Source organism: Trematomus bernacchii, unplaced genomic scaffold (assembly GCF_902827165.1).
Source record: "Trematomus bernacchii unplaced genomic scaffold, fTreBer1.1, whole genome shotgun sequence".
NCBI lineage: Eukaryota > Metazoa > Chordata > Actinopteri > Perciformes > Nototheniidae > Trematomus > Trematomus bernacchii.
In genome coordinates, this window is record NW_022987739.1 from 23,085,323 (window position 1) to 23,099,683 (window position 14,361).

General features: G+C 41.1%; 1 protein-coding gene across 5 annotated transcripts in view; it reads right to left on the bottom strand.

Moving 5' to 3' along the window:
• The window catches only part of mast2 (microtubule associated serine/threonine kinase 2), a 203,219-nt gene that overhangs the window by 69,302 nt on the left and 119,556 nt on the right, over window positions 1–14,361 (bottom strand). For all 5 annotated transcript variants that reach the window (XM_034147305.1, XM_034147303.1, XM_034147302.1 and 2 more), the window contains one exon: window positions 467–498. In XM_034147305.1, the coding sequence (XP_034003196.1) occupies window positions 467–498 (32 nt within the window). The remainder of the gene's footprint in view (window positions 1–466; window positions 499–14,361) is intronic.

Below are 14,361 nucleotides of genomic sequence, written 5' to 3' on the forward strand. Positions count from 1 at the left end.
GCACACAAACACACACACTAACCTGGACTCAGTGGCTTTTCAACTTTGTCCTTTAACCCTTAACTGGAAGCTCTCTCTGTATAACTTTATAAAGATTAACAGCTCAGAGGGAAAGAACACAGAAATGTTTCTTGGTGATATTTATAGGACAAGTACATCATGTTTTAGAGTAACATAGAAGAACAACATGCTCACAAACACTAGAGTAGAGCCTCAAGTTGAATGCTGCACACTGGATAGAGACTCTCCTTAGAATGCCATCAAAAGAACATTTTCATTAAAACAAGCTTCCCTCTCACCATCATTCAAAAGACCGCGCCTGACACCAGCTTATGTATCTGTGTTTGGTTCATTGCATCCTCAAAGCTTTCCCGATGACATTTATAAGGGTGAAAACAAACACTGCAGAAAGGACAGGCTCTGTCTGATTGGACAGAAGACAGAAGGGGGGATGATGGGTACTTACAAACTGCCTCTTCTGGGAAGGCTCAGCTCCTTCTGAAAGAGAGAAATAAACAAAAATATGTTTTAATTATTTATGATTACTTCCGAGCCAATTAAAGGCGAACATCATCAACAATAAGACAGTTTTATCATTTATGTCAAACAGTCGAGCACTTGTGTCGTCAGTACAGCTTTGTGTCCAGCAGGTGTCACTGTGACATCACAAAGCAGCATCAACATCAGAGTTCATGTTCACAGTGTCTGTTGGTGTGCTTTTAAGCTACATGCTAACACATGCCAAGTATTACAAATGATTCATATTCAGGCTTTACTATTTAAAATGTTTGCGCACACAGGACTGTATAAAACCCAGATCATTTTACATAAAGTCACAATGTCATATAATGGAAGCACCAAATATTTGAAGATGAAAAAGCACAATAAGAAAGGGGGGAGAAATACTACTGAGCTAACATAATTAAGAAAAGTAATTCTAACAAAACACGAGTAGTTGGATAACACCTAAAGATATATATAACAGATAAGCGTAGCAAAACAAATAGAGGAAAGCAACCATTTAAATTAAATTAATTAAGCTCACTATCTTCACGGGAAATCTCATCTCTTAGTCTTAGTAGTACAAGTCTCATCTTTGGAAGTAAATGATTAAATAGCAAGGAGCCGGGAAAACCTCGATGTAAAGTGTGAAGACACCGTGTAACTTTATTTGGACAAACATTTCAATGTGTTGATCCCCGTATGAAAAGGACTGCACCTGAGCTGCACTTTGAACAAGTGACCACAAGGGGGCAGAGAAGTGTCATTACATCATCATGAGTTTAGGAGGAGACAACTCTCCTGATTTATGGATTAACAGACAATAATTATGAGAAGCAGCCTGCTACTTTTGGATTTGGATGCGTGAATAAGGTCTTACAGTGTATTTCAATCAAATAAATAGTGCTGTTTTTCTCTGGACGTTGTAAGATGTACAAACATTTTGTGGTAAAAAAGGTTCAATACAGATTTGGTATGTACACAACCTGTAAGCTGACAGCGCCTTCAAACAGTTTGAGAAGACAGACCACTGACATTACTGACTTCCTGGAGAGCACCATCTGGCCAATAGCACCAATTAGTGTGTGTGTGTGTATGTGTATGTGTATGTGTATGTGTATGTGTATGTGTGTGTGGTACATGCATTTTGAAATGGTGTGTTGCCAGGTTCCCAAAGCAGCTCAACAGCTGGTTTTTACTTTGAAAAATATAGTTAGCACCATCATCATCATCATCCATCAGTGTGACCAGTGCAGAGGTGCTTCATTCAGAGTGGGCAAAACACACACACGCACAGAAGCTGAATACATATAAGTGAAATAGTTGCTGATTAACACAAGTTGACAAATCAACAAAACGCTGCAGCTCTGAAACTGGTTGAGTTAAGGATTTCAGGAATGATGCATTTAAGTGCAATACTAAATGTAAAAATGGCTCTCCTAATCAGCTGTTTTGTAAATGCAGACGCTTCCCAAGAAGAAGAACAAACAGCTTCTGGGTAATAAAACGGTTTCCAACGGTTATATAAATAATTAAACCAGAAATAATGTCATTATTTTTCTGTACACACCTGCTCATATTATTTATGAAGATGTTCATTTGTAATTTGACTACTTATTTTATGTTTATATGTGAGCCCCTAACCATAGATTATTTTCTACATTTAGGCGTATAAATACAGTTTTTAGAATCTTGAGAAGGAAGTACTGACTGTGATTTATAATTGTTCCCGAGTCTTACATTTAATATTGCTGGCTCAACAACGTACAGAGCACTCAGAAGAGACAGATCAGAGATGCACCTTTCCGATTCCAACCCACTTTTATCTCTCCATCAGACTTTCTGTCCGTTACACACACTCTAACACACACACTCTACGTCCTGCGTGGGACGGCTGTGTCATCAGAGTCTCCCTCCATCTCCCCATATATCTGCGTGCAGATGGGCTAATGGACATAATGGAGTGTAGTTAGAGCACAGTGAGTGGCTGAGTGGCTGTAGGGCATGTGTGTGTGTGCAATGATAACATCAATCAACATTTTGCTAGTTTTCATTTGGCCTCTGTAGAACAGAACAGAGCCAATTAGCTGGTGTGTGTGTGTGTGTGTGTGTGTGTGTGTGTGTGTGTGTGTGTGTGTGTGTGTGTGTGTGTGTGTGTGTGTGTGTGTGTGTGTGTGTGTGTGTGTGTGTGTGTGTGTGTGTGTGTGTGTGTGTGTGTGTGTGTGTGTGTGTGTGTGTGTGTGTGTGTGTGTGTGTGTGTGTGTGTGTGTGTGTGTGTGTGTGTGTGTGTGTGTGTGTGTGTGTGTGTGTGCGCGCGCGCGTGTTTTGTCATACTGGACCCAGTGATTCTATTAGTGCTGAAAGCAGATGTTGTCCAGACCCAGAGGATTGGGAAATAGCTTGAACATAAGGAGCGGGGAGGTGATTGTTGATAATCTCCCTCCAGGCCTTGTTGACTAGCTCTTTAAAATGCCATATCTGAACTCAAAATCACAACAGAGATAATAACAGAAGCTAGTTTTACCCATAAAGGTTTGCTTGAGTGTCCAAGCTTGAATGACTACATTCTCAGCCAGTGAGGGGGAAAGAGCATAGACTGTATTTAAGAAGTAGACAAAGATACTGTGAGGTCATTCAATGGGTTCTAAACAAGTTTAAAGCCTCAAGTTTGCAGTTTTTGGCTTCGTTTTTGAACATCAACATTTTCTTTGTGGTGACACGAGAGGGTAAATCAAGTCACAACCATACATCTAAAGAAGATGTTTTTTAGGCAACGGAAATGTTAGAGTTCTAAAACAAAACCCCTAAACACTGTGGCAGCGACCTGGTGGTTTATCGGCTATTTGGCTCTAAATGGGACCATTATTTAAACAATGCTATATTGAAGAAGACTTGAAATTAGGGATAGAAGCCATCAAATCTCAGGTGATGTATGAATTTGATGTATTAATATTTGTATCGACCTTATTTTGCAACAAGCAAGTTGCCCCTACTGGCCATTAGAATAATGCAGGTTAAAGGCCCTTCTGCATTGGTTTCAGATTTTAGATCAGGAAGTTTCCCTTCAAAGGATTAGTTGTAATATCAAAATCATATTGAACGGGGATGTTGCACATTTTTTAGAAGAAACCATGAAGTGTATTATTTATGTTTTAAAACATGTTTTGTGGGGATTGAGGGGGACAGCACAGGTGCATAATATGTAGGAGAAGTCCAATGTTTACCTTAAAATAAAACCTGAAAGGAACAATGCAAAAACGCAAACCAACAAAATGATGTATTTCCTTTCATGTCATGTCGAGTCAATATAAAAAAAGGTGAATTGAACCGGCTCCTGAGACCTTTTCCCACCCACTACCCACTACCGCTCACCAACCTCTTAACCTTTCTATCATTACCCATCTCCCTCTATCTCCCTCACCTCGAGATTGACTCTCGTGTCTGGCCAAGAAACAGACACTCAGAAAAAGAGGCTAGAGATGGGGGGAAGATGAATGTCGGTGTGTGTGTGTGTGTGTGTATGTGTGTATGTGTGTATGTGTGTGTGTGTGTGTGTGTATGTGTGTATGTGTGTGTGTGTGTGTGTGTGTGTGTGTGTGTGTGTGTGTATGTGTGTATGTGTGTGTGTGTGTATGTGTGTGTGTATGTGTGTGTGTGTGTGTGTGTGTGTGTGTGTGTGTGTGTGTGTGTGTGTGTGTGTGTGTGTGTGTGTGTGTGTGTGTGTGTGTGTGTTGGTTGTAGCTGCTTCTATCTGAGGCCTGAGGGAGGATGCTCACCCCAAAGCCACCCTTCAGAAATATCCCAAGAGGGAAACTAAACTAATGCTGGATAATAAAACACACACACATACTGTACACACACACTATCTCTCTGCTTGTATTAAACAAACCAAAGCGATCTGTGATGAAATTATCCCCAGCGACAGAGAGGATAAGAGCAGCAGAACACAAAGCCTGAAGCAATCTGCGGGATGGAATACATCGATAACACGCTTTATGGCCGAGAGAGGCAGAGGAAGAAGGGTTGGGAGGGTGATGTGATTAGAGGGATGGGGTAAGAGAGGAGAGGGTGAGTGGAGGGGAGGAGATGTAAGGCTAAAAGGTAAAAGCTCGGGGTAAACATGTAAAGATGTGATGTCAGAGACTGGATCGCTGATGGAGAGTGTACCGGACAAAGACAAATAAAAGCTGTGCATCTTCGCTTCATCGTCAACCCTTTAATAGATCAATCTAATTAAAAATGAGGAAGCAGCTCCTTGATACACTGTTCCGCCTCAATGACATTTAGTAACGGTCTGTGCTAGTAAGGGATTTATATGCTGGCTACTTTTTTATTCAGAATGTAATGGACTTTTTTCAGTGAGTCAGCTGCAAAGAGATTGCATGAAATAAAGGGAGGGAGAGATGGGGGATTTAAACACTGTTAAAGTATCAGAAAATGGCTACTGAGGTATGTCTACGTGTTGGATCCAAGGTCTCCGTTTTTAATCCAAACCAACATGGTGGCTCATTTGCAAACCTTTTCTTATTAAACGGGGAAAAAATGTGTTTCTAAAAAATAAATTTGAGGTTAAAAATAACCCTGCTGAATTAGTCTTCATTGGTTGATCAAAAAAGGCTAGTTCAATGTTTTTAGGACGTTTTCTGAGGTGAGAAATTGTCAATCGCAATTGTTTATGAAATCGGTAGTTTCTACACTCTTTGAAGAATCAAGTACACATCGGTGTACCTTTGCAGTTTTTTATTTATTTTGACTCTGAATCAAGTGTATTATGGTCACAACTCATCTCGTAGTTGTTTGGCTTATTTCTATACTCTGTATATCATTATTTTGTTAAACAACAATGGAGGAATGGGAAATGTTCTTGCAGAACTGCAGCTGTTTACAAAGTGGGCGGTAACTGTTAAGCTCTTTTACAGTAGCCAGCTTACCACATGTGTACCCACACTGTCAGACCGCTGTGAGCAGCCGCTGAGCTTCCAGGCAGCGGAGGCTGTCGAGCATTAACTCGGTATCCACGGTAACCCCACACTGCTGCGCTAAGTCTGTGACTGACAGCATGACAAATGAAGCTACGCATCAGACACACAAGTCCAAACTGATGGATAAACGTGTCCGTGCAGCTGTCAGCAGGAGTCAGGAGGAAACACAGAGTACCCAGGAGAGGGGACAGATATACAAATACTATGTGTCCAGTATTTGTTATAAGTCCTAATATTATCTACAAAGACATATCACACTTCCATGCAGTAATTGCCTACACATGAACCCATAATACTGATTTCATTAATGGAAAAAAGGACAATTGATACTAGGGTCTTGCACAAGTACAAATTATTCTCCTTGCAGTTTATGGCATTCTATGAAAAAAATCTCAGGTTTATCAGATTTTCATTTGTTCAATTATTTGAGTGAATTGAACATCAGTTTGCCTACAGCTGAAACAAAAGCTTCAGAAACGTGTCCCATTCATAGAAAAACTCACTCCATTTACCACCAGACAAACACGTTCAGCAGAATGTATCCAGGAAGCAGGCCTTCAGGACTCGGCAGCAACATGGGAAGAGATTTGAATCTGTGTATGTGTGTAAATGTGTGTGTCTAACCAATCTATATGTTCAGTACATGTGTTTCTGTGTGTGGCTGTATTTAGCGGTTCCACCCCGGGCCCCTAACCATAATAACATGTTTTAATCGAGCTAAAAACATGCAATTAACAGGAGGATGAAGGGGAGCCGGGCTCCACCGGAGACAATTAGAGCTGCAGCAGAAGCCGGCACTCATAATTCATTATCAACATTGTGAATATTGATGAGGAAACAGTGACAACAAAGAGACTCCAGTGACACACGCAGAGCATCTACACACGATGCAGCGCAGGGAACATTCTGGTAATTGTGTAAATTGTCCATAGAGAACAAAGTGATCCGTTGCTAAAGGAAAACTCGCTTATTTTAATAAGATAATTATAACAGTAACTGTGGAAGCCCACAGGAGACTTTATTGGAGTGATAATGTGAACTTGAAATTCAAAAATGTACGGAATAGCATAATTATGCGTTATTTAAGAAAAAAAACTAAATTATTCATTTGTATTTTCACATGTTCTTATATGGGTGTTCTATTGCCATTTTAAAAGGAAAAGCTGTTTGACAATTATGTTCAACGCTGTACCTAGTTAGCTGCTAGCTTGTAAATTAAAATGCTAAATAAACAATGTTACCTTGTGTTCTGTTTATGAATGCTATACAAGCCAAAAGGAAACAACTATTAGACTGTTTTACAATTTGCAAAAACTGCTCTTAACATTTCCTTTTCAAAAACCTTTTGTAAAGATTTCATCATTTTATCAAAGTCCCAGATGTGCTTCCATAGAAGACATTTAAGACCAAAATGAATTTAAATGACACATTCTAAATACATTTTATTGGCTTGTGGCAGCAATTATCAATTGCAAACCAATTTAAAAAGATTTAATATTTGAGTTTCCACAATATGTGTGATGACCATCAATTTACAGTATACACAACAGACCCTCTCAGAATATAAGACTATAAGACAGTTGCCAGCCAGGGATCTATGTTACAAACACATTTGCTTTCTAGTGCCAGAATGATAACCTATACATAGGATAATAGCAGGCAAAACAGGCTAGCTAGCTAGCTAGCTCACAAGCTATGTGTAAACGTCACAGATATACGTTTATTTACTATGGTACTGCTTAAAGGATTAGTCGCTCAACAGAAACATAATTAATCAATCATTATTGAGGAATGTATGAGGTTAAAAGGCCATTGGGTACTTTAATTGCAAGCACACACAATCCAACGTCTCCATCTAATCCTTCAGGGTGGTTACCTCACACACAATGACCCCCCTTGCTCACTTTAGGGCAGCTTAATCCCAGGTTGTATAATCAAACCAATTTAGCTCCTGATGAAAACTAACCTTTTCGGACTTTAATCTGGAAATAAATCAAAAAGGACGGGGATGAAACTGCTGCCATGTGTGGGATTTCATATCAAGTTCTCTTGAGACACACTTTTACTAAAATAGTTGAATGATTATGCTAATTGGTATAAACCTTTGTGTGCGTTGGTACAGAATGGAGCAACTGCTAACATCCTTTTTAATCTGGATTGATGTAATGACTTGTAATAATGTGGTCAAATGTAAAATGTTAAAGTGTTGAAAACTGCTGTTAAAATGTGCATACTATCTCTTGAAGGTTGTATCAGACTGACTTGCTGAATCTCTATCAGGTATTAAGCTCAACAAAGGAGACACTGTCCTGTATCAGCCAAAAGAGGGGTGTACATTCAGCCCAGAAGGGACAAGAAGGAGTGCAGGAGTGAAATACAGCCTTTAACTGCAACATAAAGCTGCTCTAAGTGAATGAGCTAATTGTCTGGTGGCCTACTGAAGACATGAGGAGCGTCCTAATGAAAGCTCTGCTGCTGCTTAACGGCCCCGAGGAGAGACCCTCCACCACCGAGAGGAGCCCACTGGGACCAGTAAGGCTCTAAAAGAGGGGTGTCTGTCTCTTAATGTGTGTGGGTAGGTCTGTGTGTGTATGTGTATGTGTGTGTATGTGTGTGTTTGGTAAGGGGCACAAGGCTGAGTGTATTTGTGTGCCGGAATAACACACTTTACTATCAAAGAGCATAATAATTCACCTGGGCCACACACTGACACATTAACACAACTAATCTCCATTACCGAGTAAGAAAAGTGTGTGTGTGTGTGTGTGTGTGGTTTAATTTCCCAAATGAGCAGATATAACTCTTCCTACACTAATACCACTAACAGCCAATTATTGTGTGTGTTCACTCAATAAGAGTGTGTGGTTGTGTGGTAATGTGTATGTGAAGGAAGAGGACAGTCATTATAGGATTGTGTGTGTGTGTGTGTGTCTGTGTCTGTGTGTGTGTGTGTGTGTGTGTGTGTGTGTGTGTGTGTGTGTGTGTGTGTGTGTGTGTGTGTGTGTCTGTGTGTGTGTGTGTGTGTGTGTGTGTGTGTGTGTGTCTGTGTGTGTGTGTGTGTGTGTGTGTGTCTTCAGTCATTAACATGACTGACTAAAATGAAAGTGGGACTCTTAGCTGAGGTAAGTGCAGCTGTGACCCAACTCTTAAGGTGACATTTTTCCATTATTCAGGGATGAGTAATGCAACATCAAGATAGAATGACTGTTTTTAATCACTTAAACAAACTTGAGGAAAATCTAAGCTGACAGCGGTTCACAGATACAGTAAACACGGTTTTTCTTTATTTCCGAGAACAAAATGATTATTTTACTTCATCATTATAAGGCATTTTATCTCCTTGTATCCTGTCTGTACTTAGGGGGAAATGTCAGGACCTGCCATGCCCTGTATAGTTGTATAGGGGGGGGTGTGGAAGAGAAACTCTGGAGGGAACGCTGGGATTTTAGCCTTTGCAGACCATTTATATGCACACAAACCTATAACACATTACAATAATAGGAAAACACCAAAAAGCATATAAAGGGCCTCTTTTAAATGTAAGAATTTGCTGTTTTCTTGACAGAGGCTCTCCGATTTTCATAATGGTTGGAAAAAAAAGAAAAGTGAAGAGACGAAAACCGCGTTACACTGATAACAATGACTGCTCAAATTCAGCCTAGTTGGCAATGGGACTTTAAATGAATCAATCATTTTTATAAATGCTTTTATGCTTCTGTAAACCAGCGGCTCGATGTCTTACAATACGCTCAATAAGTCCCTAGTGGTCACACATGGCTTAGAGCAGTTTCCACCTCCTGCATCCATCCCTGTCTCTATTGTTCCTCTACAGCTGCACTGTTCCCCCTTCAGATTGCTCCTCTCACACTTCCTGTGACATTACAGGGCTCCACATGTGCAGCTGTGTGCTCAGTGTCCAACTGACAAATGGATATATTTAGAAGTGTACAATTATCCAGGCAGCGTGTTGGTGCCCGTTCCTTCCACACAGACAACCTGCTAATTACGATCAGTTATAAAGAGCCACACACACACACACACACACACACACACACACACACACACACACACACACACACACACACACACACACACACACACACACACACACACACACACACACACACACACACACACACACACACACACACACACACACACACACACACACACACACACACACACACACACACACACACACACACACACACACACACACACACACACACACACACACACACACACACACACACACACACACACACACACACACACACACACACACACACACACACACACACACACACACACACTAATCTGGCATCATCAGCTTGTTTGTCGTGAGTTCCAGTAGGCCGACAGTTCCTCTCGCGACACACTAAAGCTGCTATCAGTGCCGGCAGAGAAAACAAGCTAATCCTAATTGGAATTTACACATTCAAATGAAATCTGCAACGCCTCAGTGGAAGGGTTTTATCTGCTTATAATACAAGGAGGGAGTGGCAGGGTGGGGAGAAAGTGTGGGTGTGGGTGTGTGTGTGTGTGTGTGTGTGTGTGTGTGTGTGTTAGTAAGGTAGATTGGCAGGTGGATTTGAAACAAACTTCCCTAGGATATTTAAAACAAAGAGATGTCTGGTGTCAGTTTCTATGCTGAGCTGATCCGCTTTGGGAGTGTGTATTCAGAATCCAAAGTGTGTTTGTGTTTACACATAATCCTATAGTCAAATATCTCTATTGTTGGTTTAGTTTTTTTGAAGCGATGCAGTCCTTGAAAGACGGTAAGAATGAGTTAGCATGTTGCAGTTAGAGATGTGGTGCTATATGTTGCCATCTTCCATAACACACTACTGCACATCCTGACACAGGGACCTTTCTAATAGGCAGCCTTGATCACATTCTAAAGCAGGATGCACTGAACAGCCTGTAGGAGCCCCTGGAGGCGTGGGCCCGGGGCTATAGCTTGATTTACTCAGTTCATAATCCATCTGTAATGTGCTTGCATGGTTATTAAAGCAATGGCCACTTGCAATAAACATTAAGGGCATTTCTGCAGAGCAGTTGGTAAAATGTTAGAAAAGTGAAAGTTAGAAAAATGAAATGCAGATTGTACACAAATTAAATACAGGAGAAAGAAGTTGGAAAAGGTTTTCAATGTGAGCAGGTGTTCAATAGCATAGCTAATATAGATTGAATAAAAATGTAAATGAGACAACACGATTAGATGAGTGTCTCTGCCTGCAGGGTTTGTAAAGCTGTGAGGCGTTAATGCTCACTGTCCTGATGGGAATTGTTCCTGAGTGACAGGGGTGGGATTTTACCTCCTCCCCCTCCTCCCCCACCACAAACATGATCTGATGCACTTCAGCAGCTTGTTTGAAGGAACAGAACAAACACACACACACAGGCTGCGGCTTCATAACAATGTGAAAAGTGCTTTCTGAAAAAGAGGTGAAGCTGCCTCGCTGTGATGTGTGACCCAGATTTTCAGAAGCAGCGTGCCGGAGCAGACCCTCTGTCTGCTCCGGTGAATTCATAAAGGCGGCGTGCTGTGTGTTCCAATGTATGTAACAGAAACAGAGTGATCTATATGTATGGAAAGTCATTTTCCCTTCCTTTGTGTCTCCCTGTTTCCATCCCTCTGGTCTGCCTCTGCCTCGCTCCTGCAGTTTCAGTTCATTATCAAGAAACCAGATGAGTTTGCTCCGCCTGTCAACCCCTCTTCATTCAGCTCAAAACTGCTTCCATTTGCACCTTTCTGCTGCACCCCTCCCCCCCCCCCCTCTAGTCAGTATATCTCTTGGTGTACTGTACACCCTCCCCCAGCGCAGGATCTAACAAAGACTGTAACACTCCTGCTGAGAGAATTCACACCAAAATCAACCCAAATGTGAAAACACAGCAGCCAGACTACAAGACTCAACTCTGATGATGTTTCGCTTGTTTTGGAGAGCCAGTACTTTTTGCAAGTTTCTTTAGGGTTTCAATAGAACACAGGGTCACGGATCTTTCTTTGTCGGCTCTTGCAAAATATCTAGTGGCCGACTAAAGTAGCAACCGTACTTTATAAACTTAAAAGTAGAAGGCCTGTATCCAAAGTGTTCCTTAAGTTAAGGTATGAATATATAAGGGTTGGGTTAGAAGGCCCATTTCAGTATATTATAGGCTGTATTTGATTGAATTACAGCTATTGATTCATTCATGTGTTCTTGACCTTATGGCTGCAGCTGGTTAGGACACAATTAATTTTTATAAACTGTTGGATGGCTTGATTTTATTTGGTCATTATTAATAAAACATAAATATACTCTTGCAATTGAATGATGGGGTGTGTTAACAGCTGAGACACGCCCTCGGGAAGCAGGAGAAGATGGTCAGGCTGACGCTGCATTCAAAAGATAGGCGGTAAAACATCTCTGCGCTGACTCTGGCATTGTGTTGCTCAAGGGTGGGAACATATTTGGTTAAAAGGTGTGCGTTATTTGCCAGAACCTCAGAATTGAAGATGTAAAACCTAACTGCTACTTTGTACATTACATTTCTTGTTCAGATTTTCATCAGTGCCAAGAAAGGGCAGATGAAGCACGAATGAACATGCGATGATGAAACACTGAAGCAAGAGATCAGTCTGGAGAAATGTAATCAGAGGAAACTTCTGTAATAGGATTAATCACACTGGAAGCAAATGAGAGTGAACTGAGTGAGGAAAAGAAGGAGGGAGATTCATAATTAGAGAGGAAAAGAAAGGAGTTTGATGGACAGTAAGAGAGGGTGGTGATTCCCTGGAGAGAAAGAGTGGAGGAGAGTGATCCGCCTGAAAGGGAGTGTTCTTTCGCTGCCCCCCCTGCTGGGCTCACAGACGCTTAAAGCTCATCCTTAAAGCTGATCTGCTTACAGCGGGAAGAGGGTAGCCCTTAATGTTACTGAGGGAGATATGAAGGAGGCACAAGTATCTGGGTTGGGGGGGAGAAGACATCGCTCCTCACTGGAGAGCAGTCGGTCCACTGAGGACTTCAACAATTATCTTCATCGGTTACATTAACCGCTCTGGTGTTAGTGCTCATTTAAACTCGGGGCAGTTCGTCACTTCTGGGAGTAAAAATCCAATTAACATGTTCTCTGGTTGCTCAGAGCTATTGTTATTCAGCAGCCTGATAGACATTGCTGTCTTTGCGCCTGGAGGTGATCCACGACCCTACTGTATTATCACTGTACTGATATGCAGAGGAAACAATCGGCCCATGAAAACACAAGTCACAGCAGAATGTGCGACTGATATCAAATTCATTTTAGCGCAGTTAGTGTATTCGCTCAACAGGGACTAAGTACATCGATGATGGGTTTTTCAAACAAATTGAGGTCGTTGACTAATAGCTATCTGGCCAGTGTTGACCTTTGAGGAAACAGAACACTTTGGTGATATTATGGTGCTTGGCAGGTGGTCTACAGTGGGCTTATCAGTGCTGAACCAAACACTTAATGTGGAGTACAATCTAAACTATAACCACAAAGAGGCTTAAAGGACCGAACAGACAATGACACATTTCATGTCGACAAAGGCCAAGCAACATGTACATGAGCATGTGCTAGCCACAGCAGTGCAACACCTGTAAATGGAACTAATTCTTATGTTAGAATGAATATGTTTTTTTTATATAATTTGCCAAAGGTGTGATATATTATGTAACAAAAGTTAGTTAAAATAAATCTTGAACATGAACCCCAGTCTCTCTGGGGGAAGTCCTGTGTTTGTTTGACCCATCCATCAGCAGAACCCCTTCATACGCCTTATTTATTATTCTCTATAGAGAACCGCAGTGACGCGTCCTAAAACCCGGAAGTAAGTTAGCATTTTTACCACGTCCGGTTCCTTCGACAAAAAGCAATGCAATTTATCCATAGGATTTAGGAAAATAGCTGGAAATAAGGTCTGTGTTTGACACACATTTAAGAGACGGATCACGTTTTGTTCTACGACATGAAATACATCAGCAGTGACCCCACTGGTGATTTTTGAAGAGTGTACGTGTCTGAAAAACGATGGTTGTTAACATGTGGCTGAATAGGACTACAGAAGTTGTGGAGGCCGTTGTACGTCATTACACCGAAAACGTAAACACTCCCGCTAAGTTAGTTTGCCCTGTTCTGCTTGAAAGCAAGTACCTGCCTCCTGCAAACTGTTCAAACAAACGCTTCAACTTGTACCATTTATAATCTGTATGTTTGAATATGGATCTTAAGTTGGCGTGACGTTGAAGCAGCGACCCTGTTGTAGTTCGTTTATAGCATAACGTTAGCATTTTGCTTCTGGCGACTAGATTTATGATTCGAAAATTATAAAAGTAGTGTAGACATGTGGATATTATCCGGCTGAACAAAACGTGATCCCTTTCTTAAATGTGTGTCAACCACAGACCTTATTTCGAGCTATTTTCCAAAATCCTATGGAGAAATTGCATTGGTTTTTGACGAAGGAACCGGAAGGAGTTTACTTCCGGGTTTTAGGACGCATCACTGTGGTTCTCTATACCAAGTCACGTGACTTTCTTAAAGGCAGGTTCAACTGCAGGTCCTGGCTCAAGACTGCCTTGGTTATATTTGAATTATAGTGATTCCTTTGGTATGTGTCAGAACAACATTGAACGAGAAACAGCCTTATTGTACCAAATAATAATAAGTAAAGCTAACTGTGTTGTTCCAGCTTTGATTAAACAGGAAATTGAAAATGCAATAACACACCATTTTGTGAAGGAATGTTTGACTGCGACAAACTTTGCAAAGCATTGCAAATCAAAAGAGCAAATTGTATTCTTTTATTACTTACTGAGAGAAGTGAATACATAAATTACGGCTATCAAACAAATAGACTGCCCGGTGCTGT